Source organism: Lissotriton vulgaris, chromosome 2_1, assembly GCF_964263255.1.
Source record: "Lissotriton vulgaris chromosome 2_1, aLisVul1.2, whole genome shotgun sequence".
NCBI classification, from domain to species: domain Eukaryota; kingdom Metazoa; phylum Chordata; class Amphibia; order Caudata; family Salamandridae; genus Lissotriton; species Lissotriton vulgaris.
This window is the reverse complement of record NC_141687.1, coordinates 1,636,927,994-1,636,955,894: the sequence shown is the minus strand read 5'-3', so window position 1 is coordinate 1,636,955,894 and position 27,901 is coordinate 1,636,927,994. Positions and strand designations below refer to the sequence as shown.

The following is a 27,901-nucleotide window of genomic DNA, read 5'->3' as shown; positions in this document are numbered from 1 at the left end:
CTAGAGTGATGTAGATTGTAGGAGGTAGATTGGATTGGGGGATGAGGATAGAGTGGGGTAGAATGAAGTGGGGTTGATTGAGGTAGAATAGGGTGGATTGGGGTAGACTGGAGTGGTCTATATTAAAATGGGGTAGATTGTGGTGGTGTAGATTGAAGTGGGGTAGATTGGGTTAGAATGGAGGGGGTAGATTGGGGTAGCGTGCAGTAGGATAGAGTGGGATAGAATGCAGTGGAGTGGAGAGTGGGGTAGATTGAGGTAGAGTGGAGTGGGTCAGATTGGGGTGTAGTGGGGTAGATTAGGGTAGAGTGGGGTGGGGTAAATTGTGTAGAGTGGACTGGGGTAGATTAGATTGCGGAGGAGTGGGGTAGATTATAGTGGCGTATGGTGGAGTAGAGTAAATTGGGGTAGAGTGGAGTGGGGTAGATGGGGTAGATTGGAGTGGGGTAGTTTGGGGTGGCAGTAGAGTATGGTAGATTGTAGTGGAGTGGGGTAGATTGAATTAGAGTGGAGCGGGTAGATTGGGGTACGGTAGAGTTAGATAGAGTGGTGGTAGAGTTGGGTAGATTGGGGTAGAAGGGAGTAGAATAGAGTGGTAGAATGTAGTGAGGTTTGGTAGATTGTGTTAGAGTGGAGTGGGTTAGACTGGGGCGGGGGAGTGGGGTGGTGTAGATTGTGTAGAGTAGAGGGGGTTAGATTAGATTGGGGTAGATTGTAGGGGAGTGGGGTAGATTAAGGTTGACTGGAGTGTGGGAGATATAGGAGTAGAGTGGGATGTGGTAGATTGGGGTAGAGTAGAGTGGGATAGATTGGGCTAGAGTGGAGTGAGTTAGATTGGGGTAGAGTGGAGTGGGGTAGAGTGAAGTGGGGTACAATGGGATAGATTTGTACATTGCAGTGGGGTAGAGTTGGGTTGATTGGAGTTGGGTAGACATGTAGATTGGAGTGGGGTCGATTGAGGTGGAGTGGGGTAGATTAGGGTAGATTGCAGTGGAGTAGATTTGGGTTGTTTGGGTGAGGTAGATTGTAAAGGGGTGGATTGCAGTGGGGTGAATTGGGTTAGATATGAGTGGGGTCGATTGAAGTGGGGTGGGTTAAATTGTAGTGGATTAGTTTGAGGTTGATTGGAGTGGGGTAGATTGGGGTAGAGTGGAATGAGGGATAATGGGGTAGAGTTGAGTGGGGTGGATTGGGGTAGTTGAGTGGAGTCGATTTGCTTAAAGTGAGGGTAGATTGGTTAGAGTTGAGTGGATTAGATTGATGTGGAGTGGGATAGATTGGCGTAAAGATGGAGTGGGGTAAAGTGGAGTAGAGGATTCTGAGGTAGGGTTAGGTACATTGGAATGGAGTAGTTTGGGGTAGAGTTGAGTAGATTGGAGTGGGGTAGATGTGGGTAGATTAGTTTGGGGTAGAGTGGGGTAAATTGGAATGGGGTTGATTGGGGTGGAGTGGGGTAGATTGGGTTACATTGTAGTGGAGTAGATTCGGGTAGCTTGGGTAAGGTAGATTGTAGTGGGTTAGATTGTAGTCAATTGGAGTGGGGTAGATTTGGTTAGATTTGAGTGGGGTAGATTGGGTTAGATTTGAGTGGGGTTAATTGAGTTAGATTTGAGTGACGTACATTGGTGGAGTGTGGTAGATTGGGGTAGAGTGGAGTTTCCAGTTTTAGCGAGGTTGGGATGGGGTAGGGTGGAGTGGTGTTGATTGGGATAGATTGTTGTGGATTGGAGTAGCGTAGATTGGGGTGGGGTAGAGTGAAGTGTAGTAGACTAGGGTCGGGTAGAGTGGGATGACATAGATTGTAGTAGAAAGGCATCAGGTAGATTGGTGAGGGGGTAGATTAGGGTAGAGTGGAAGAGATAGTTTGGGGTAGAGTGGAGTAGAGTCTATTTTGAAGGGGAGTAGTGCAAACAATTATGAGAGGAGATATTAAATTGTTCACGGCTTGATTAGTTGTGCTTTAAAAAAAAAGTTCTATGGAGGGAGCAGCAGCCAGTGTGAGCAGAGGGAAGGAAGAAATAGTACCATTAAATCTGGAGCAGCGGACGGCACTGATTACGTTTGATTTGAGGATTCTGTGCTTGGACCCTGTTCCACAGAAAGGGTTGGAAATGACGTATGGCCAGCATTGGCCAAATAAGGTGGCTGCAGTGAAGAGGTACGCTGCAGCTAAGAAATTTTAAGCAATGGAAGGGAAGCCATTTTTGTAAACAACTGATTCTCGCAAGCATGACGCTAGCGCGTGTACTCGCAGGTTGGACGCTAAAAACATACTGTAGCTTTAAGAATGCCACAGGTGGCCTTTTGTGGCCGGAAGTCTTGGCCTGCCTATATGAATCCCTACATCCCCTCTTCCCCTCCACCAGCACATAACTTCAGATTCTGTGTTTTTTCCCCAAAGCCAGTGCTTATTGTGAGCCGGTAGTTTGCGGTGCTCAGCACCAGCACTTCATTGTGAACACCGGCACTATAACAGTCTGCCGCATGGTGGCACTTTCTGTAATTTAGAGATGAGAAGAGCAACATATGTTTTTAATTCAATATACATTAAAACACCCAAGCCATTCTTTTAGCCTTAAGTCCCTGGAATTGTCTGAATAATCACACTTGTAGGAGGGTTATGGTTGGTAGTTGCATAGGTATTGTCGTTGGCAGAGCTAGGGAGGCAATGAGCTTCTAAAGTCCTCCTGGCGAGGGCCCTTGCACATATTTTATTACAAATTAAGCACTGCCCAAAGCTGCACAGAAGCACCAGCTCTTTGTGACCATTTTGTTCCAATGTAACTTTAAAGTTATTAGTATTTTTTTATTTTGTGAACCAGGCACCATAAAAACTACATTCGGTTTACTTCCGGAAAGTCCCTCGTCCTTCCCTTTCAGTAAATGGTGTGGAGACAGATGCGAATGGCAGGGCTGAATAGAGCCCCCATCATTCCGTGGGGGACTTTGCCCCCATGGCTTTTTCTCCTTTCTATAATCGAACTGCATATTTGTCTTGTTCTTGTCCCAGAAACATACAGACCGCTGGTGCCACAAGTTACCACTGATCTCTTAGCTCTGCCAGCGGAGAACCTGGAAAGCAGATTAAGGACGAGTGACAGGCATCGTTAGCAGTATGGCAGTTTGCGAAGTGTTTCAGTACCAGTGTGACAGGCACTTACAGGGTTCAGGGTGTTCGACTGCCGTGACTGCATATGGAACATACTCTGTCACAAAGCTGAGAGAGTCCATCCCTCCCCGAGCAGGCTGCTACTGCACTGATAAGGCTTTGTGGCAGCTAGAACAGCCTTTGATACAAGATGTGATTTCACTCCAACTAACTCCCCTGATGAGGTTAATCAGGCCATAACTGAAGCGGTTTACTTGGATCCAGCCTCGCTCTCCCAGAATCCTGCTACCAAACTATCCATTACTTGTCAACGAGGGTCGTCAGTCTGGCTAATTCTTTCTAGAGAGTGACTCTTTCCATGGCTGTCCAAGCAGTCCGACAGGGTGCTGAACAAAGTTTCTGCAAGACATCTGTGGCCTTATTTATGAAGGGCTGCGTCACTTCTGCACCGCCATTGCGTCACTTTTAGTGGTGCAGCGGCGGTGTAACTAATGCTGTGCCATATTTATGAAGTGACACATCTAGGCAGATGCCTCACTTCGTAAACCCCTGTGCTACATTATACCTGTATCAGGTATAATATATAAAGGGTGGGCGTTCCCCCCACAAGAAAGGGCCATAGGAGTGGTACAGTAAAAACTATAAGATATCACTGCCCCAATTCTAGGATGCCATTGAGTCAAAACCTCATGCCTGCCTCATGGCAGGCGTAAGGGTAACACAGGCCCGTTCACATTGGGCTTGCCCCATGTGAAAGGAACATTGCTGGAGTTGCGTCACACTTCTGACACAACTCCATCAATGCGTCAGTTTTGAGCTGACAGATACGTCAGTAATACTGGTGTATCTGTCATTCCTTGTGGCATGATGTGTCATACACTAAATATGACGCATCAATGGTGTTGCAAGAAGGGCGCACAGAGAAGTTTTGCATCGCTGCTTTCACGCAACGGTGCAACACTTCTCATAAATAAAGCCCCTGGTGTCCAGCTAGGCAACAAGACCTTTCTAGCCCTCAGATGTTAAACAAGCACAAAGGATCATAAAACCCTGATTTATAACAGGTCTCAGAGCGCCCCTGCCCCTACATCTGGCACAAGCGCTGGTTCTGAATTGAAACTATCCAGTGACTGGAGAAGGAGACTCTTGTTCTTCTGATGCTTGATCCATTTGAGCTGATCACTAGATCACAGAAGGTCTAGACGCTTTAGAGAGTGTGGACACACAAGACCGTTATCGTTTCATTCATTTATCTATTTTGTACAGTGTCACGTGCCCCTATCAGGCAACTGTAGGGGACACTGATGTATAAGACAAGCAGGTCGAAGGGCACACGGGAGAACTACATCAGGGATCTTTGGAGTGCGTTTCCCTGAACCAGATCTAAAGGCTTTGCCTCCCGATTTCAAAACTGGGGTCCCCTGAGTGCTGCTGCTCTCAAATTAGAAGGCTCCCCTTGCCACCCTGTTATTCATTCAGCTGCATTGCTGAGCCATTGGTTTGTGTAACCCCTTAAGTGTTCAATTGCCCTCCTGGAGTGCCATTAAATGAGGACAGTGTGTGTACATCCTCCTGCACAGAAAGATCATAGTTTTTGACTTCACTGTTGTTCCTCGGGACATCCTGACGTGCCTGCTTTTGGCACCTTACCCGCTGATGCTCAGTCAGGTCCGGTCTATCGTTTGGCACCTTCTCTGTCTTGGGATGCGGCCTCTGCAGCTCTGGGTCATTTATCTGCAGAGACCACAGACCGCGCAGGTAATGAGAACCTGATAAATGTTTTGGTGGAACTATCAGTACTCACCTAAGCCTGGCAGGCATCTTGGTGCAAGCGGTTTGGTGAGGGTAGGTCCAACAAAATATTCCACAACAGCTGAGAGAAAATCAGGAGCAGCATACCCTGGGTTGCGAGCATCATCCTATGTACCTGAGCTGGCATAACCTCAACCCTTTTCTCTATTGACACTGCCGCTCACTGCTGCATTTTCTGGTCCATCCGTCCCAACATGTGCACCCTTGGAAAAGCCTTGATGACTCCTCAGTACGCGCCTCCATGGAAGCACCACTCCCACTGTTTACACTAGCATGAGCGGGAGTACATAAACAGTCGCTGCTGGGATAGAGAGTAGAGCCCTTGTAAATGCAGAGGTTTCTGGAATACATGTGGTTCTTTGGAAGGCTGCAGGCACAACATGCAGGACTCCAAATGATAAGCAAATTATTGTAGCAGGAAATGTCTCCACACACTGATACCCCAGAGAGGAAACGAGTCTGCTTCTTAGATTTGTGTGAAATTGTTTTGGGCTTATTTAAGAACCCCTTGCGCCGCCTGTGCGTCACTTTTAATATGGGAAAAGTGACGTACCTGCGGTGCAAGAGGCTTATAAATAAGCCTCTTAGACTATATCACCTAGAATGACTGAATCCGAGAAAAAAAGCATGCACTGGAGATGTTCCACGATTTTCACTGGCTCAAATTTTGAAATAATGCACCAACCTCGGAATTAGTCAGCGTTTTTATCCAGACATTTATCACTCAGGTTTTTATTGTTATAACATTTTAATTTGCAATTGCATCTGTTTAGAAATGCCTTAAATAATGTTTGTATTTTTATAAAATGGAGTCTTTGTTCAAAAAACATGTTTCTTTTGCTAAAAAAAAGCATCTGCTAATTCTACGTCTCCAAAGTGTAGCCCCCAGAAGTGAAGTCAGATGTCCACAGACTCCACATGTATATGTTATCTTGATTCAGGGCTTTTAGTGGGCCGGGTCCAGCCGGTGCTCAGCATCGGCAGTTCTAAAAAGCAGCTGCTGAGACGGGTCCCTAATAGGCTCTCCTTTTTTGCCCTCATCCTCGGGGTGAAAAACAATCTCAACTCTGCAGCGGTAACACCCTTTGCTGGCTTTGATGTCACTTCTAAGAGACTCTTTATAGCTCTTTCAAAGACTCATAATTTCAGAACTGAGGCATTTTTAATATCCTATATAACGAAGCCAAAGTTGTTGCTTAATAATCTTAAGCAACTGAAAAACTATTGGCAAAGCCAATAGCCCTGGCTTGTTCTAGCTGGAAAGCTATTTGTTGTGATATTTATCTGGATGCAATGACAGAAGTTGCAAATTATCAGTTGGGCGGCACACTATGCTAAGCACAGATTTTTTTAGTTTACGTGATTTTAAACCACACCCTTACTTACACCGCCAAGCTCCTTTGAGAGACCCCCCGCCCCATTTTTTCATCCCACTTAAAGCCCTGCTTTGATTGTTAAACAGTTTATTTGGAATACCATGGCCCCACTTTGTAAAAATAGATAGCATTGATGATTTTTTGAGGAGGGCACTAAAAACTCCTTGGGGTCTTCTTCACTCTGAGTTTGCTCCCTACCGTAGAAGACTGTACTAAATGTTGAGCAGGGTTGCTTTTTGCTCTCAATTCTTGGGAGCACGCAGTCTCTATTACCGACTGTGCAGTGGCTACAGTTGCCTCACTGCAGGGGTGTCCGGCGGCGAGGGAGCTTCCTGCCTGCGGTGCATTGTGGGACCTCACCGACACTAATATCTGTCCAGGCACGCGCGGCCAGAGGTTGTGTCTCAGGGAAGCTTTCTAACAGTGGTGCACCATGGGAGCTCACTGGCAGTACTGACTGTGCTGTGCCTACAGTTGTCCCAGTGCAGAAGCCCAGCCTGCTTTAGGACCTACAAGGTCTACTTTAGTTGGACAGAGCTTGTTCTTCCTCTCCTGGCCTGGCTCTTCAGTGGTGCAACAGACAAATGCCAGACTTCTTTTACTCCTGCGGCTTTGCGCCCCTTCTGGCAGGCCCTAAGCCCAAGGTTTACAAATAGAATCTGACACAGAGTTACAAAAGTGTCCCACAACACAACACAACATCCAAAGTTGCTGCGTTACATTGTACAAGAGGGATAGAGTAGGAAAACTTCATATCTACTAATATATAGCATTATTCTGTTCTCCCCTAGTGCTGGCACATAATCAGGCACACACCTGTAGTGTGAAGGTATCACAGCATGTCTAGCATTGGTTTTGTGCTAGAAGGATATCTTTCCAGTACAAAATACTACGCCTAGACAACTTTTAAAACTTTTCCTTCTTTGGATATGTGCTGTACAGTGCAGCCCACATACAAATTCAGAAAAGTTAGGAGGAATAAAAACATTTCTCCTTTCACACCAGCCTTGAAGAGGTATTATTTTGTGCGGCAACCTGTCTGCTATTGCTAGTAGATTAGGTTTTGTCTCAAAAGCCATGGGTGGTTGCATGGGAATGGAAATGTACCACTATTTGTCACCAATTGATGCAAACGAATGCAAAACGCTGCTTTGTATTACTTTCAGGCAGCTTTCCAGCACAAAGCATGATCTGCCATGGAAAGTAAATTCTAAACATATATTTTGTGCCAGTTTACATCACTTTTGTGCAGCAAACCCGGCACAAAATGTTAGTAATTCTGGCCCTTAGTTTCACCAAAATGCAAAATAAAATAGTCCTATATATCCAATCATGCTATACGCATAACCAATTGCAATTATAGTGCCTTTGTGAACATTATTTCCAAACTTGACGTTTCCATCCCCCAGGTCCACATTTTGAATTAAACCTCAAACACCTTTGCAAGCATTTGTGTAGCGCAAACCTAGCTGTGAGACAGCGGTGCGCTCTACAAGGAGACAGGATACATTCAGGGTGGAGTAAGTGAAATCTTTTTGTGGGAGGAGGAGTATAATAGCCGAGGTCAGTGAGTGGAAGATCAGTTTACTTCAGAAGCTTTTCTCTCAATCGGAGAAGCCCTTAGTTGCTCCAGCCATCATCCCGACTGCGTAATAATCAAAGACCCCCAAAATGAGTGGGCTTGGCCTCCTTGAGCGAACCTTGTCTCCTTCAAGTGTGTTCCTACAACAGTGTGCATCCACTGCAGGTGGTAGATTTTCCCACTTCCTCCACCATTGGGCATTGTTTGTCCACGATCTCTAGGTACAAACATCAACAAAGATGCTCTTTCCTCACTTTGACACAGTCTCTTCTGCTTCAGAAATACCCCCCATTAAGATAATGGGGTATAACCCAGCAAGGTCAAAGGACCTGGGTATCAGATTGTATAGAAAACAAAGGTGGTCCTAGACACAATTTATTCAGCACATTTAAGTGTACTACTCATTATGAATCTGAGTTGGTTCTTCGGAATTAATCCTGAAAAATAAGGAGAAAAGGCAACAGAGAAAACCAAATGCGTTTCCAGTTTTATGGATGATACCCAAAACACAAAAATTCAGCATACAAGAGTGTATAACAATTAAATTCGCAATTTATTTCATATACATATATAAAATATTTATTAAAAATCAAGAGGTTGGGAGAATTATGCCAGGTGCAGTAGAAAGTGTAAAAGTATGTGCTCAAGTGAAAGAGAGTAAATGAAACAAAAATCCAATGATTAGAGAAGCTAAGGTACTATTCCCTTAGGATTACGCCTGCCCCACGTATATCAATCATACGATTCGTTCATAGTCTTTCAGGGTGGGGACGGGGAAGTGGTGCAGGCCTCAAAGATGGGGGGAGATCGACGACTATCTCCCCCCATCTTTGACGCCTGCACCCCTTCCCCGTGCACATTCACAAACCGGTTCAGTGCTGTAGTCTGTCTGTATCATTGTATAATTGGTTTTTTTTGTTATTTGTATTTCTGTGCGTCTTTGATTCCAGTACTACCCTGTCCTTTTGTCTTGCTGCTGTGACTTAGCCATGGTGTCTCACTATCTTTTTCTCTCTGTTCTTTTCTCTGAGGTATCATGCCCTCTCTGAACCTTCTACCCTTGGTCATTATTATGTTTAAATCTTTTCTTGTCTCTTTCCCTCTCCCACCACCAGGAGCAGTATCGCTTCTGCTATGAGGCCGCGTTGGAGTACCTGGAGGCGTTGGATGCCAGATAGCACTTTGCCAAATGGGATGTGGTGGACGATGGCACTTGCTACGAAAGGACACGGCGATCTTCTTGGTTGCATTTGAACTGCGACCCAGCGCCACCCGTTACACAAGCCAAGAAAGGAGAACTCTCATACAGCCCCCAAAAGCTGAAAGAAGAAAATGGCTGCTGGGTGGCCGAAGGTTGCAAGCTCCCTGCCTTGAGCTGACTTTTACCTGCACAACACAGTGGCTTGTGCTCATTTCTGTTGGGGAATGTAAGCTCGTCTTGGTGGCTTCTGTGCAACAAATCCCTACCCCCTGCCAAAAAAACAGCTATTCCATGATCATCACTCCCCATTGTAACTGTATTTTGAATTTTAACTTTTCTTCGGTTTTCTGGTTTCTGCTTGGAATGTATTCATGCAGAACCCCAAGAATTCCTTCCAAAGTTCCTTATATCAGCTGTGGCTTTGAAATCTCCCTTGGATGTATCTGGGCAATGGGGCAGCTGGCATGTCCTTACCTTTCCTTCAGTTGGTCCCTCACAGCTAGAAAGCACGTTTGCATTGTTGGGGTTCCAGAGACAAATGCATTTGAGATCAGTGTTCAAAATGAGACGGGGCTTGCAAAGTTTTTCAGAAGCCATTGTTTCATCTCAGAGACACTTAAGATGGCCAGATGTTCAACAGCAGTATACATTTCTTCAGTTTTGTGACCGGTTTCTCGAAGTCCCTGCAGGGGAGTGGGATATTTTGCTTTTGGGACTACCACAGTCGCCCAGTCACCTTATGATGTCAGCGTCCTAAAAGGTCCCTATACCTTGCGGCACAACATGCTGGGCCTATCTTGAGACATTCAACAGTCACCTTTGGACTTTGTGTTGCATGGTACATGTAACAGCCTTCCTCCACTTCTCACCACAGTCTTGCTTTCATACTAACACGTAACAGGACTCGCTCTCTGCTGCAAACACTTTAGATGCTGTAGTAGATGCGGCACGGCTAGCACTACAGTGCCAAATAAAGTGACAGTGGTTTACAAATAAGCCAATAGTGTTCTCACATAGCTCAACCACTAGGGATGTGATTGGCCCAGCACCGCCATCCATGGTGGCCTGTGCTGTAATGCATTCTGGGACTTGTACGTCTTTTTTGTGATTGCCAATGGGGACGTTTTGGTGGGCCACGTATTGCCAAGGTTTTTGAGGTGAAAAGTCCATGCATTGTTAAACGTGATGGAGTATGTCTTTACAACCTCTGAACCCTCACTGCGTGTTTTCAAATGAACTGTGTTGTGAATGGAGGGGTGGAAGTAATGGCCAAATCAAGAATGCCTTCTCTCTTTAATTTCTGCTTCTTCAATGATCTGGAAAGTTGAGCTCAGACAGAAATGGAGGCATGTAGAAAGAAAGCGTCATGTAAGCACACGATGAGGAGAGGCTGTGAAGTTCATTGAAAAAGGGGGTTGCGAGATGCAGCTAAGAGGATGTGGGCAGTGTGTATTAATGTAGAAATGGACAAACATTCGGCACTAACATTCTTTGATAGGAAGCAGTGTACCTGCAAGGTCCCTGTGCTGTGTCAGGAGGGCAGATTGGCGTCTGGTGCAGGTAGAGGATATGTTCCTATCAGACTACAAAGAACATCCAGATGGTAGATGCTCTGTGCTTCCACTCAACATCCCTTTGTTGCGTGTATCGATTGCTGGTGACACCGGCGCAAGACAGTGAGCTGAGCTTACCACAAGAATTCACACGAGATGAAAAATCACCTTTTAAGGTGAGAACTATCCTCGGACCTGTTGGAATATGTCGAGACTAAAACATTTGTAGGACAACTAGGCTTTCTCTAAATAAAAGTTGGACCATTGAACGAATCTTGATGCTCCAAACAGTTCCTGGCATAGATTTGACTCCCCCATACTTATGAGAGATTCGTCTCCCCTCACAGTTCACAGACAAAGATTTGCAAGATAGAGAAAAATATCTTGATGTGTTGGGGCTTACGTTTACATAGAATGATTGATGCATTAAGATCACTTAGATACACAGACTCCCTCTCTGTGGCTGGTAATCTGCATCAGCATTCCTTGAGAATAATCGTGTATGATGCTAGTGTGCTCTAAGGCGTGAGAGCAAGGGGCAAAAGTAAGACCCTCTTTAATGAGAATGCCCTTACGAGGTAATGTTCATAGAAGCTACAGTCAGTAGCACAAGTATCAGGATGTGTTTCTGTAGTGCAACCACTGACCTAGCAATTTTCCACTGCTGCCCACCACACTTCTGTCTGCAATTCTGGCTGTCTATTAGAAGCCACCGTTGAGTTTGGCAGTACTACAGTGCACTCATTTGAGTAAGGTGTTTATGCTGTGCTAATCGGAAACAGTAGTAATACAATGCAGACTACCATGTCACACTACAATCGGCAAGGGTTTGCCTCAATGACTTTCCTAATGGCATGTAGGGCTTCTAGAAGGATATTTGGCACTCTATGCAAGGACAATATTTGGTGCCACTCCACCCTTTGATGTTTGTTGGTGCAATCAGTAGATACCCATCCTTTGCTGGTGCCCCCATAGTCTTTCTGCTCGCCTTCCCCTGATCTAGTTCTAGATGCAAGAGTAGTCTCAGCCATAACAGGTTACAGCATTATGGGAAAGTGAAAGAGATGTCGGTAGAGCAGATGATCAAGATGGTGCTGCAATGGAAGTCTAAAGAGAGATAATCTTTCAACGTGGGCCCGAGGCAGACACACCCACGACGTGTGAACTCCTCATCAATAGAATGGATCCACTATCTTCTGAAATTAAATTGTTCATGAAATCAAGCAATTCTCAATCAATGAACAGATACCACATATGCCCACTATTCCTGTTTTTGTTTTAAACCCAGCTGTGAGCTATGCAATTCTCATTATACCTTAGAAACTGCTAGTTCTTTCAACTAAGCATTTCTACTACATCGAATGGAAAATAGTTCCTCTCCAACTGGGCATCCATTCAGAGAGACATGACTAGCTACTTGTATCTTTAAACTACTAAAACATATAGGGACATGTCCAGCTTTTCAAATAAGCCCCAATACTGGTTCATTGGCTTGTTGTTATGTTATCCTACTTTTAATAAAAATTTAGCATAGGGAGATCAAAAGAATTTGGCTGGATCACACAATTTTGCTACGTCTAGAAGAAAGGATTAGACACCATGACTTCCCCAGTGATCCAAGGCAGCCCTAAACCACATGTCCTCCTTCTATATTTGGGGTACTAACTGTCAATTAAAAGAATCTGGGGCAAGATTTACTAAGCCCTTGCACTGCTGTTAATGTTGCTCAAGGCAATGCAAGAGCTTAAGTAAGATTTACTTAGCCACGCAAAGCCATCTTGTGTGGCTTAGTACCTCCAGAGTAATGCTAGGTAGCATAAATCGCGGACTTGCCTTACTCTGCGTTAGGAAGGCGTTCCATGGGTGGAGCATGGGCGTTCCTAAGCATCCACCCATGGATTTTGATGCAATTCCAGATGTTTAAGGATATTAAACCTGGTATTGAGTCTAAATGGTATCTTCCCACCGGAGGCGTAACAAGGAGAAATATCTTCATCTCTTGTAATGTCCTCTTTGGACTTGTACAGCATACATAGAAAGAGGACCATGCCTCTAAGGATTGTTTTTTTGTGCAAGAAGGTGTCCCTTTTTTGCGCACACACAATCCTGCCTGTAGCACAGGCACCCTTGCTCCATGGGGCAATGGTGCCAGCATTTGCACTAGGCCGCACTCAGTGCGCCAGCGCAGGGAGAGAGCAGCAATGGATCGTATCGGAATAGATAGGGTGCATTCCTGCTCTCTTCCTGTTACGCAACGCAGCAAGTCGTCCTGCTGTGTTTTGTGACATTTTGATAAATCTGGCCCCTGGTCTCTATGGTTCTCAATCACAATTGCCCATTGCACACAGAATCTTAGATTACACTTAGTCAAAGAGAGGTGTTCTGCGGGGTGATGGTGTTTACACACAGAAGGGCACCAAGCTCAGAGAGGTGATGTCCTGCCTTTTAAGAGGGAAGATTGCTTGCATGTTCCTTTAGCACTCAAAGATTTTCTTTGTTCTACATAAAGCATGACACAAGTATGTTTTATGTAAGTTCAAGTCGGAATGAGAGTAATACTTGGTCCAACCTCCCCGAGGTTCAGCCTGTTGTTGGCTATGGCAGATGAAGTGTCATCATAAGACAAGACTTAGAGGGTACCAGCTAAGATATTCATGAAGAGTGACTGCAAGAGATCAACAGGTAGCCTCAGGAAAAAATGGATTGGGGGTGAATCAGTGAATATGTGGGAGCTACAAAGCAGTGGTTGGAATGGAAGTGGATCCCAAGAGCTTTGAGTGGTGGATTCCACGCAATGGAACCAGCAGTTCCTGCCCGCTAGCACTGGTGTCTCACTGAAATGCAACACAACGACAATCCGGCCCAGTAGAAAAGATCAGATTAATGTGTTGTATGTGCAATATTTAATGGTAAACAACGTTTACCCCGAAACTATCTTCCCGCATGGAATCACAACGCAGTCGTTACCACGACCGCGTTGTGACAACGCATACCATCACTCCGCAAGTCAGAACAGCGACTTGCGGAGGGGGCGAGGAGGTGTTGGATTTTAAATCCAACACCTTCCCTAGTGTCCGCAATGACTGGAGTTGGAATAGTAAATTATACTATTCCAACATCCAGCAACCCTCCCTCCGCAAGGCGTTGTTCTGACTTGCGGAGTAATGGTATGAAGCGTTGTGATTCCCTGCGGGAAGAAAGACTGCGGGGTAAAGAGACATATTCATATTTAATAGGCATGGACTACCAAACAATCCTGTACGCTAGCATGAGGTTAAGTCACTAGCAGTGTGTATAATGCAGAGATATCGAACACCAGGCAACCCTGTGTGCAACCATTCGGTGATATTACCTGGACTGTTCGTGGGGGATTCATAGATAAGGCACACTAGGCAACTCCTGACTGCTTGCATTGGGGTACATTACAGCACTGTTTATGGGGGAATAATAAAGAGAGAGTAGTGGGCGATTTGTACCTGCAAGTGTTGGTGTGCTTCAACAGAGGGGTGTGGGGGAATTGCTAAATATAGTACCATAGGCAAACCTGTCCACCAGCACTGGGTGTATCTGAGAACCTGTGGGTGGGGGGTTTGAGTAGTGGAGTACTATGGAGTACTAGGAACAACCTTCTGCAAGATCTGATCTGCTAGAATTTGAGTGCGAAACACAATGGTGTACTGCCAGTCGACATTGGCAAATGTTTTTGGGCCACACTGAAGCTTAATGTTGTGGTGCTCTTGCTGAACACATGAAAGGGTCTGAGTCAACCTTCAGTGTGTGGTCTGCCGGCCACATACGCAAAGAAGTGCTACTTTGAGATGAGCAGGGCCTATGTACATATGTCATATCAAACTGTAAATTGAACATAAAGTGCTCAAATGTTTATCTCCTCGAGTGAGTGAGAGAGACTGTTGTATAATCGGGGATGTACATAAGGTGTATATTTATATATGCATATATGCATGTATGTGTTGAGATCTATGCATACATGTTCATATATGTATATGTTTATGTATAGACACACCTGTCTGTCTATGCATAAATATATATGCTGTTCTTAATATGGATAATGTTTATCAGTATTAAAGATGCGGTGGTGCTTTTTTTGGAAATAAAAGAACGATACATTAAAATAAGATTGTGTCTGCTTATGAACAAAAGGGAAACGGATCTGGAATACAAATGTAGCTGCTATTCGTGGACACAGCAGGATGGATGCGTCATCGGCGCTGCAGACTCGCCGTCTATTGACGTGGGGAACCCATTGACCTTGATTGAGGGGCCTTTTAAGAATATGTTTTCTTGGGATACGGGGGGAGAAAAAGAAGCAAGGAATGACCACATTGCCGGACGCCTTTAGAAATCCTGAACCCAGCCAGGTGGAGGAAGCCAAACAGAGGCGCACGCAAGTGTCTGAGGCACAGTGTCATCAAGTGCGCCAAGCTTAGCACGCTGGTAGCAACAACAAGACCAGCATTGTTTCGCTGCTCACCCTTGTTCGCTGGCTTCCGGCAGGGGACAAGAGTTGCAATTTTTGGCTTGTATTTCTTTTTATTCCGTTAGCCATATATAGGGGACCATTGATTGTAGTTTGGGTCTATTTGTCATTGTGTTGCTGTCTCGGGGGTTGAAATGCTAGTAATGGCAGAGCATTATGGCTTCAGCACGCGGGCCCTGATTAGGAGCAAGGAATTATTGTCTGATCGCTGTGCTTGCAGAAGTTTGGGCATTGATTGAAAGTCCGAGTTGTGCGATACTTTTAAGACCCCGGCTGTTTTTACCGTAACAAATGCCAGAAATTCAAATCAGCCGAAATATACCAGGCCAAGGCATGGAAAAGAGAAAAACCATTCATAATTAAGGGCCAGATGTAGGTGGCCATTTACCTGCCGGTAACGGCCGATTTTGGTCGTTACTGACCGGTAAATGGTCATTTGTGATGTAGGGGCCCTATTTTACCGATTCGGTAAATTTACCGAATCAGTAAAATACCAAATCGGTATTTTTACCGATTCGGTAACTTGCAGATGTAGGTGGGACTCTTCTGAGTCCCACAGGCCTTACAGAATCGGTATTTTACCACCCAATCCAATTGGGTGGTAAAATACCGAATCCAGGTGTGCATGCACATGTGTGCATGCACACCTATGCCATGTGACAGACAGACATGCCCTTAGGGCATGTCTGTGTGCCACATGGCACACATGCCTGAATTCGGGGTGCTAGAGGGTGTCAAAGTGACACCCCCTGCACCCTTGCAACATTCGGTATTTACCGAATCTGTAAATACAGATTCAGTAATGCCCATTGATTTCTATGGGCTTCAATGCCCAAAGGAATCAATGGGCATTACCGAATAGGTATTTACCGATTCGGTAAATACCGATTCTTACAGAATCGGTAATTCAATTACCGATTTTCCCTACATCTCCCCCCTTCTATTTTACCGATTCATAAATACCGAATCGGTAAAATTAAGTATTTATGAATCGGTAAAATATACTTACCTACATTTGGCCCTAAGTGTGTTAAACACGGGAGCCAAAGGCAATTTTTTTCCCCCGCAACGGAGCAAGACCACCGGCTATCAAGATTTGGTGCGTTCCTGTCCTCTGCACTGACACAGTCTGCAACCTAGCATCAACGTTGGCACCCTTACACCATGGAGTAGGGGTGCCTGTGTTTCGGGTGGCCAACTGGCATGGGTACAAATTCAGGATAGTGAGTGTAAAAATTCAGGACAGAAGGTCAAAATTCAGGACAAAAATTCAGTGCAAAAGGTACGTTTTACACACACATCAGAGGAGGTTGCGCAATAGTATATAAGTAAGTAAATAGACAACCAAAATAAGTTTTTTTTTATGTCCCAGAGGAACAGAGAACAAGAATAACTTCCGATTTACAGGGTTTCTTTTTTGACTAACTGAGTTGTAAATAGTTTATTAGACTTGGAAGGATGAATAGATGAGTGAGCCCTGACAGGATTCAGACCTGTGTACTGTAGGATATAAGGATATAAGGTAGTCCGCAACGGGAATTTGACTCACTAAGTCAGCTTACAGTTTAAGGTGCTATTGCACACTTCTGCATACTATTTCATAAACTAGAAAAATGTATACTTAGAGGACCATATTCTCTTTGCTAAACTCCTAGGTGGCTGTCCCACGCCTTGCAATACAGCAGTTGAAAATAAATCTCACATCAGCTGGTATTTAGCAGTTCGATCTCTACCATTGTATTTCTCAAGTTTGCTTTATGCTTCCCGCTGTCGCTTGAACTCCTCTTTCACAGCTTGCTCTGTCCTATTCTCCTGGTCTTTCAATGGATTTTCGAGTTCATGAATTCTGACTACTAACTGTACCGCGTAAAAACTAAATATAGTGTCATCAGGAAGCTCCAAGGATTGCAGCAATTAATGCCTCCCAAGCCGCCTTTAACATATTGGCATTTCTTTGGGGAAGCAAACACCTTGGGCTTATTTCTTTTCAGCCGTCTGCCCCTCTCTCCGGAATGAGCACAGGAGACTCCCATGCAGTGTAGCTGGGGAATCTACATTGTGTAAATAAACCTTTGTACTTTAGTCGATACGGACAAATGCTGTCCATGAAGATATTAATCATGGACAATGGACTTTAGTGCTGATTTAGGGACTGTCCATGAAAATTACGGGTGGTTGGTCACCCTACCTGTGTTGCAGACAGGATTGTTGATATTTAGGAAGGGACACTTTCTTGCAAATAAACACCGTTATCTATGTGTTTTGCAGAATGCAGCATACTTAGAGGAAACAACCAGGAGAACTAATCCTATTCCTCTTCATTGAGTCTCTGGTGGGAAGGTGGAACACCCATGCTCCACACAGCTTGGGCAACTTGGCTGCCTTGCTTGAATCCAGATTTGCCAAGCCAAGCAAGTTTGTCCTACGTGGCTTGGTAAATATCATCCTAGGTTTTGTATCACCTTTGTGCTACCGTGCTTGGCGCAAGGGTGATGCAAACACTTTTCTAAATATGCCAGAGGTTTTTATTCAGTAAAAACCTCACAATGGGGGAGTTAACTGGGCGTGCTAAAGACCACATCCTATTATACACAACCTGTAATTAGGGCAAACAAGTGTAGGAGTCCTCCCAACCCTCACAATCTGGTGGGCAGCCTTGGCGTGTGCTGTCTTTAAGAAAGTGGGTTTAGTCATGGTCCATGAAGTTTGTACCATGCCAGATGTTTATGAAATACATATTGCATCCATTTTCCTACAATCAACCTTAGTGTCAGTGTTTAGATGGAAAATCTGTAATGGATTCGTCCCTCTGGGATATATGTTTTACAACCCTGACAAAAGGGGTCACCATCTCTGTACTTAGTATCCAATTTATAGGTCTGGTCTCCCTGTGGCTCTCTAATTCAGCGAGATTATAGTTATGTGCCTCGTCTTTGGATACAAGTGAGCTGGCTCTACATAGCGGGACCGCTTGATAGATCATATATGTGTGTGTGTTATTTCTTGTGATGTGAAAAATCAACAACCGCTAAAGCCCAAATTTACTAAGATTTGCTTCAGGGTTGCAAAGACGATTTGCATGGTTTAGTAAATACAAAGAAACGTAGCGCATAGCGCTGCCTTGCGTTACTTTGTGTCGGGTAGGCACATGGGCGGAGCATGGGCATTCCCATGCATCTCCTCATGTATTTTGACACAAACCTAGAGGAACAAAGGCTTGTTAACCTGGCTTTGCACCAAAATGGTGCTTGTACCCAAAAGAGCCGTAACGAGGCAAAATATATAGATTTCTCCTTATTACGTCGTCTTTCCATGTGTGCTGCAAGGGATATCTTCCTGCACAAAAACAATCATGCCCTTAACACAGGCACCATAGTACAAGGGTGCTTGCATTGGTGCTAGGCAGCACACAGTGTGCCAGCACAGACAGAGAGCAGGAGTGCTATGTATCTTCATAGATGTAGCGTATTTCTGTTTTCTTCCATTCACACAATACAGTGCAGCAAGTTGCCTTGCTGTGTTTTGTGAAAGGAAAATAAATCTGAGGTCACGTCCCAAACTTGAGGCCAAAATGAAGAGAATTACATGTTCGAGGCATATGAGCTGCAGATCTCACACTGAGCATTAGTTCGCCACCTGGTGTTGGGCTCGGATGATTGCATGTTGTTGTCGTCTTGGAAGAAGTCTTTGTAGTCACGAGATAGGTGACTCCTCCCTTGGACGATAGTGCATATGGGCATCGACTCCATCGGTAAATAGTTTTTTTCCGCCACGGGGTTGGGATACAACTTTTCTGCTCCGGTTTGAAATCTACTTTTCAAGTAGTTCGACTCGTGAAAACTTTACCAAACAACTTTTGATATCAACAACTATCGACTCGACTTCATCAGATCGATTCCGGTCGTAGACGCGGGCCGTTGGGCCTATCCACGCCGTGAGGCCTACAACTCATGGAAAGGACGCCATTCAAAAGATACCCCGAGTGTGGAGCAGAATTTTCACACAGCGACCATCACGAGGTGTGTAACCTGTGCTTATCGCCAGAACATGACGAGTCGAGTTGTACAGCCTGTGCATCCTTTCGATCCAAAAAGACCATTCGAGATCGGAGGGCCCGTCGACACAATATGCAGAGATCGGCTCCGAAACCGGTGGATATCTTCGACGAAGGTCCATGCGTCCCAGAGGAAGATTCCGATGATCTCCAAATCGTATCTGAGGCAGACGACTCCGATGACTCCATACCTTCAGGTCAACGCGTGAGTACTACTTCCCCATCCCCAGCCCCAACACCTAAATCGAAGGCAAAGGTCAAAACTCCGCCTTCGGGGCTCAGTCGCAACCGAAATACTGCTTCGAAAGTCCCGCCATCAAGCCTGGCTCCGAAGAAAATATTAAAGCCTACCGGTAGCTCCATACCGAGCAAACCGCATGTGCCGATACCACCAGCTCCCTCAGCACCGAAACTGAAAGAAGTCCCTTTTCCGAAACACACTCAGAAACCGTTGACTCCTAAAGACAAGACGGCTCAGAAAGCAATGAAGCCTGTTTCCAACGCTTCCAAGCCGACCAAAACAGCTTCCAGGCCGAAATCTACAAAGCCTGCTTCCGATGCTTCCAAGCCCACGAAACAAGCCTCGACTCCAAAGACAATATCTTCGTGCCGAAACCTATGCCAAAGGACTCTATAACAGCTCCTAAGGCTAAAGATAAGTTACAACCATGCCCGGAACCGAAAAAATCGGTGCCGAAAGCGGTTCCTCTAGAAGAGGAGCTTTTTCAACCTGATCCTTTGCAAAAAAGGATCTACATTGATCCACAAACAGGACATGTTTCTACTATGCCACACAGAAAGAGGAAGTTAGATACAGCGCCTACACCTTCAGTTCCTGTCAAGAAGAAGGATTCTGCCACATCACCTATGCACCCTTCTTCTCCTGTACCTTCTTCACCTCCTCTTCCTTCAAACCTTTCACCTCAAAATTCTCCTCCTCATTCTTCACCACCACATACACTTCCTTAGAATGTTGATGAGTATAACCTTGGGGAAGGGGAGACCCAGATGAGCCTTTTCCCTACACAAGTGGTACACCAGACTGGGAGTACCCAAACCCACAAGATGTACCAGATATCCCTGACCCATATACATATCCATCCAAACCATCTCCTCCAGAAGAGAATATTGGTTTCAAACACTTACTCGATAGGGCTGCCATCTATCATGGTGTCACAATGCACTCAGATGAGGCAGAAGAAGAGTTTTTGCTAGATACTTTTGAACACTCCCAAAAGTCAGTTCAAATACTACCTATGATTAAAGGGGTCATTAAGCATCCCCCCAAAGTGTTTAAAGATCCTGTACAAGCTAGGATCATAAACCCAAGAATAGAAAAAAAGTACAGGCATGCTCCTGGGGATCCTGCCTACATTAAGGGACAGCTACCCTTAGATTCCCTGGACGTTTCAAACGCCAGAAAACGAGCTAACTCCCAAACATCAGGTGAAGCACCACCTCCTGATAAGGAATCAAAAATAATAGACGCTTCAGGCAAGAGAATAGCTGCCCAAGCTAGCAATACATGGTGCATAGCTAACACACAAGCCATCCTCGCAAGATACGACAGGGCTCACTATGATCAGTTAGAAACACTTTTACAACATCTACCTGACCAATATAAAGCACAGGCAAATTACCTTATCCAAGAGGGTAAGCTAATCTCAAATGCCTCAATCAAGTGTGCACTTGATGTAGCAGACACTGCATCTAGAGCAATAAACACTAGTGTCCTACTTAGACGACATGCATGGCTACGCATTTCAGGATTTAAGCAGGAAGTGCAAACAACAATCTTAAATCTGCTATTCAACCAACAACAATTGTTTGGTTAAGAGGTAGACACAGCACTTGAAAAAATGAAGAAAGACACTGATGCAGCCAAATCTATGGGAGCTCTGCAGTCCACCCAAGCACGAGGCTCCTTTCGTCGCTCCTTTTACAGAGGAGGCTCTAAACAAGCTGAAGCAGACAATTCAGCTTCCTTTAAAACCAATACAAAAACATCCTCCAATAGAGGATATTTTAGAGGAGGCTATAAGAGGCAACAAAAACAAGGGAAGAGGTCGAGGAAATAACATTAATTGAACCTCTCCCAACACAAAACTGTGACTTCCTTCTGCTTCCCCAACAGCATTCCACTCCTGTAGGGGGCAGACTAACACAGTTCCTACCTGTCTGGAATTCCATCACAACAAACAAGTGAGTAAGACAGGTTATCCAGTATGGCTACTTCCTAGAACCTACAGCTACCCCTCCACATATACCACCCAGACAGAGTCCAATGTCTACAGAACATCCAACGCTGCTCAAACAAGAGATTCTATCATTGCTTTTAAACAACGCAATAGAAATAGTTCCATTACAACATCAAGGGACAGGGGTTTACTCGCTGTATTTCCTAATACCCAAGAAGGACGGGACACTAAGACCAATTCTCGACCTCTGGCCCCTCAGCCTATAAATACAGTGAGATCATTTTCATATGATCACTTTACAACAAGTGCTCCCATTGTTGCAACAATGCGATTTCCTTACTACACTAGATCTCAAGGACGCCTACTTCCACATTCCCATACATCCTTCTCACAGGAAGTATCTAAGGTTTGTACTATAAGGACAACACTATCAGTTCAAAGTCCTTCCATTTGGAGTAACAACTGCACCAAGAGTGTTTACAAAGTGCCTAGCAGTAGTAGCAGCACATCTCAGAAGACAACACATCCATGTCTTCCCTAGACGATTGGCTCATAAAAGCCAAGTCATTCAATCAGTGTGCCCAACATACATTACAAACGATTCAAACATTGCACAACTTAGAGTTCACAATCAACTACACTAAGTCACATCTTCAGCCCTCTCATGTACATCAATACCTAGGGGCTACAATAAACACACCTACAGCTCTAGCTTATCCCAGTCCAGCCAGGATACAGAGCATTCAAGCTTAGTCACAAAGTTTCAAACACAACACTCTCTCCCAGCCAGAGTGCTCATGCAACTAATAGGCATGATGTCATCATATCTGCTAGCCTAACACCTTCCAGGAGTTCACAATCAGATAGCAGATCTGTTAAGTCGGCAGACACAACAGATTCACGAATGGGAACTACATCAGCAAGTTCTCATACCATTCTTTCACAAGTGGGGTCATCCAGACATCGATCTGTTCGGCACACACGAAAACGCAAAATGCCCAACCTTCACCGCCAGGTTTCCACACCCGTTGTCCAAAGGCAATGTGATATGGAGGAACTGGTCAGGCAGATTTGCATACGCTTTTCCGCCACTCCCACTAATACCACTAGTAGTACGCAAGCTAAGACAACAGTCTCTCAAAATGATCCTAGTAGCTCCCACATGGGCATGACAACCGTGGTTCACAATGCTGCTAGAACTCTCGATAGTTCCACACCAAAAACTGTCTGACACCATCCATGCTAACGCAGAACCATGGAGACATCAGACATCCAGATCCAAATCAATTAAATCTAGCGATCTGGCTCCTAAAGTCTTAGAGTTTGGTTACCTTAACCTACCACCAGACTGTATGAATATCATTAAGGAAGCCAGAAGACCTACTACTAGAACTTGCTATGCAGCAAAATGGAAGAGATTTGCCATTTACTGCAACAATAATCAAATTGATCCAGTGGATGCTTCTATCCAGAATATTATCTGCTACCTTCTATACTTACAAAGATGTAATCTAGCATATTCATCTATAAGGCTACAATTCTTTTGAAAATTCTTCCTCCCACGGCCTCTTTGTTGAGAGCTGTTCTTATTAGTGGAGTCAGAATCTCTAGAGTTGTCAACAGAACTTGATGTTCCGTAAGTGCAGGGCTTAATTTGAGCCGGAGCTTGCCGGTGCTCAGCACCGGCACTTAATTATGGGGGCCGGGTCTATCACGCGGCATTAAGTGCACCTATGCTCCTGCCTTGGAATTTGATATTTTTAACTCGTGACTAGTGCGTGTGTGTCACTGGTGAGTGTGGCTGTGCTACTGACTCACTGTCACTGATCAGGTCGTCGATGATGCTGCTTTGCTGCATGCAGTACTACTTACTGCTGTCGGTGGTGACGTCACGTCTTTCCGACCTCTACTCCCTGTCTGAGGCAAGAGTTCCCGGCCCGGCTGCGGCGCGGATCAGGGCCCCAGTGGGCGGGACACTGTTTGTGTCATGTTGCAGGGGCCAGGCCAGGCACTGGGCAGGGCTTTGCTGCGGGGGTTGGGCAGTGGGTTGGGGCTGTGCGCGCCAGAGGAAGCGACGCGTGCGCAGATTGCATGCAATTGAATGCACGTGACGCGCACTTCCTCTGCCCGCCCCAGCATACCCGCACCTCTCCTCTCCCCTCGCCCTGGCCTCGCCGTCGCCGAGTATCTAGGAGATTCTGCCAGCCGGGCCCGGCCTTTCAAAGTTGCTGGACTCGGTCGGAGTTGGGACTGGGAGCGCTCAGACAGCAGGTGAGGGCGAGCGAGGCAGGGGCCAGCCAGGGCGTTACAGTTACGGCAGTCCCAGGGGTGATTAATTTATTGGTGCGTGTCAGTCAGGTTTATATTTGCTGGTGTCAGTCAGGGGGGAGGGCGGCGGCCGAAATTATAATCATGAGCTGCACTGGCACTGGCAGGCAGGTGAGGCGAGGCAGGGCTCTGAGGGCAGGGCCTGGCCCCTGGGGGCTGCGGGGGCCGCAGGCGCATGTTTATGTTTTTTTTTTTTAAATTATCATGATTGTTGATTGGTTATCTGGGATAGGCGGCGTAGGCCGGCCCGGCCGATATATCATGAATTCAATTAAGTAATCTGCGCAGCAGCGCAGGTGAGGCCTACAGATTTACTTTATCGTTTCATCATGGTCACTCACGTCACTGCTTAAAAATGTTGTTCAAATGCCCTAGTTTGATGATCATCACCATGTGCACGATCATGTTTTGTTGCCAGCACTCTGTGACTGCACTGGCTACTTGTTGCACAGTTGCGGGCCGGACTGGAATCAGTACTACAGGATTATTTATTTATTTTATTTTAGGCAGCCAGGCCCAGGCACGATCACATCTCGCGCAGATGCCAGGGTGTCATTCAAAAGCTCGCTGTTTGAACGGGTCTACAGTGCCAAGTGGCAGCTACCTGAACAATAACACTGCTGCGTGCCCAGTTGCCCACTCTGTGCAGACAGACTCTGCGCGGCTCAGAGCATCCCATGAGGCTGTGTAGGAACCAGGGAGAGGAGAAAGTTGTTCAAATCAGTACCGACGAGGGGTCTGGGAAGCCTGTGGTGTGGATCGTGGCAACTTGATGGGTCGTGTGTTCACTCATCTTCATTCACAGTGCTGTGTCTCTGTGCAGTGGCCTCGTGAAGGTACCAATGGCTTGAGTTCAAATATGGAGCATGCACCCGCCCCCTGTCAGAATTGGCAGTAAACCACAACCGCAATTTGGTTGCAGTTGGTCCTTCGCGCACTCCGTGTCCCGGTGTCACTGCACCTGCTGCATTAATGGCAGCCACAACTCTGTACCACGGCGACCTATCTCTCCCAGCACAGACTGCAATCATACCAGTGCAGATTTCGGGCCAGATGTATCAAAGGTTTTCACCAGTAACCGCATGGCAGGAACCAGCCACCAGGTGAGGCAGGGCCTGTGCAAAGTGTGGTGGGCGGCAGCAGCAGGCCCAATTAGTTAGCCTAAGTAAGGCTGCAGCGGCAGTCTGCAGGCTGTGCAGTGCACTACTGCAGTCAGTCTGTGTGTGTGTGCGTGTCCCAGTCCGCCCGGCCCGACCCAACCGGTAACTTAAGTTAATTGACACATGACATGACGCACACACACTGTGACTGCATGTAAATTAAGGTAGCCGCTGTAGTCGCCATGTGATGCCACTGCCAAGTCGAACTGGAGTCGAGTGATTAATTATCAAATTCCAGAGTTTTTGAAAGGAAGCTGTGATTGTAATACCAGCTTCCAAAGTGCGTGTTGGTAGCCTGTGGGCTTGTATAAACTGTACAAATAAATCTAAGCAGAGGCTGAAAGGCTAGGTGGAAGTGAGCAGCCTCAGTGAGCTGAATTCAAAAGTGATGCATGTAGGAGGCCGCATATAATAATAATGATCCTTTTAACGTAATGCTAATAACTGATTCCTAGAGTTTCTTGTTGCGCAAATGGGTGCAATTTCTGATGTTTATATGTTTCCCTGGCCGTCATTGCTTTATTTTGACTAACGAGAAACTGTCACCCATAGTCTTTGAAATGTTACTCAGAATTGCTCTGAAATGATAGAAAAGTCACAAATAGCAATCTAAAACCTTCACCGCTATGCACAAAGGGCTCTGACAGGCGATAGACTGTGGGGCTCTGGCAGGCAGTGTGGAGGCAGAAGGTAAAAGGCAGCAGCCATCGCCAGTTCTAGCCATAGTTGGCCGAAACTACAGGCTTCAGCCAAACTTCGATCAATTCCAGAAACACACTGAAGCATTGCCCACTAGGAATGCTTTCAGCCAGGAGCCCTCGTTGCCAGACTGACCTGCAAGGCCCAGATTTCTTTCCCCCTTCAGAAGAACTGTAAATATCGTTTATATGTCAGGAGAAGTGTTTCATTAATGACCTTAAAAAAATTGAGCACGATGCCCTTGACCTATTGAATCCTCCTGTATTCTGGTCCCATGCTCAGCTGGTGATTGGAACCTGAAAGTGTGAGGATGAGGCCTTGTTGCCAGTTAGGGCTTAATGTGTGAAAAAAAGAAATGCATGGGGCCAAAGTTTGTCTTTTGAGGCCATTGGGAGAACTTCTGAATGCCATTGTTGCAATCTCTCTTGTGTGTTCTTTTTCAAGCCGGCTTTTCCCCTGTGTCTCTGTTTCCCTACCCTTCTCTTCCTCCATTCAATCTTTTTCACCTTTCTCTCTCCTGCTCTGACTCAGTTAGTCTGCTGTTGAACAATAAGACCAGGTCTTCAAAAACGAGGGCTTGTTACCACCACCTGCAGCAACTGGCACAAATTAAGCAGTGCAGTAAGGGCTGCACCCAGCGCTTAATTTCAACTGGTGTTTTCGGTGCTCAGTACCGGTACTTAATTCTCAACGCCTGTATTCCGGTACCTATGAAAGTCTGGCACCTGGTGGCTCTGTCTGTCTAATTTTGAGTTAAGCACAGCAATAGATTATTAATTTAATATACATTATATATGAATAATATCTACTGCTCACACCATTTTTATAGCTTTAAGTGACTTTAAATAGTCTGAATTGTCACACTTGTAGGTGAGTGTGTACTAGTTGTGTTGGTACTGCTATTAGCAGTACTGCTAGGGAGGGAAAATGCATGGTGCAAGTTGCAATGGCCTCCCGAAAAGGGCCCTGGCACTTATGTTTTTACAAATTAAGCACTGGTTTACTGTGGCTGGAACTTAATAACACACCCCGGCTGGATGCCTATATGTGACATTTCAAGGCCTGGATCATGGATGTTTGTGTGACATTTTACACGGTTTTTGGCCTAGCCCTGTCCTGGATGCTTATGTGTGACGGATTATGGTATGTTTTCTGGCCTGGACGCTCATGTGTGACATTTCCATACTTTCTGGCCTGAAGGCTTAAGTGTGACATTTCCACAGTTTATGGCTTGGGTGCTTGCTTATGTGTGACATTTCCATGGTTCATGGCATGGGTGCTTATGTGTAACATTTCCATGCGTTCTGGCAAGAGGACATGTGTGACATTTTCACGGTTTATGGCTTGCGTGCCAGTTGAGGGTGTGGGTGGAGCCAATAGAGGAAGTGGGTGGAGCTAGTGAAGGGAGTGGGTGGAGCCGGGAAAAGGGTGTGTGGCCTCCGACAAACATTTGAGCACCTGCACTTCATATTTTACAAATTAAGCACTGCGTAAGTGGAGCCTATTCTGCGTCCGCTCGTATTAAATTCTGGTGGTACAAAGGAGCCGCTGGTATACGGATAAACCTTTTCAAAGGAAAATTTATTGAGATCTTTCCTAAATTTCTCAATCTTAGTGAAAAGCGTGAAGTGCTTGAACTCTTTGTTATTTCTATTCGTCTCATCTTGGTTATTTTTGAAAGCTGTGCTAGAGAGAGTAGTTTTGATTTGAGATTCTAGGACCTGGATCTCAATAAGGATTGTGTCCGCTATCCTCTGTGATGTTTGTATGATCAAGATAAGCCAGTCTCTGGTACACTGCCACGCGATGAGAGACCAGTTTTTGAGGAATTCTTTGTCTTTTAAGAATAGTCTCGGAGGGTTGGTCACGATAAGTTGTTGTTACTTTAAATTCACATTGCAGTAGCACAAGCATTTCCTATGTCCTGAAGAAGGCAAGGACTAATTTGTCCATGATATTTGCTGAAACATGTTGACCTTTTGTTCCATATAGGCAGTTATTTGTTACAAACTGCTTTTGCTCTTTAAATTTTGGAGAAGTGAGCAGAAACCAGAGTAAAATTTCATGTTGCTCCCTCACCCAATTTTATTACACACTCATTCACACTTTTCATTTGCACTGCAAATCAGTCACCCTTTTTTCTCCACTCAAGAGTACTGACCATTAGTACTTAGACCATCCAGACGCTCTACTTGGTTGATGGAGGATGTTCCACCTTGTCCTCTTACATCACCGGTAGTCCATTATTCATATGGTCAACAAGGATTCCCAAATGATGAAGGGCGGATCCGTGTGGTGACTGATGGGTATCCTTCTCTGATCTTCATTAGG

The 27,901-nt window shown here is 45.5% G+C and overlaps 1 protein-coding gene across 2 annotated transcripts in view; it reads left to right on the top strand.

Moving 5' to 3' along the window:
- The window catches only part of PTPRU (protein tyrosine phosphatase receptor type U), an 816,311-nt gene extending 801,545 nt beyond the window's left edge, over window positions 1-14,766 (top strand). For both annotated transcript variants that reach the window (XM_086957511.1, XM_086957512.1), the window contains one exon: window positions 8,995-14,766. In XM_086957511.1, the coding sequence (XP_086813637.1) occupies window positions 8,995-9,057 (63 nt within the window). In that variant the 3' untranslated portion in view covers window positions 9,058-14,766. The remainder of the gene's footprint in view (window positions 1-8,994) is intronic.
- The last annotated feature ends 13,135 nt before the right edge of the window (window positions 14,767-27,901 follow it).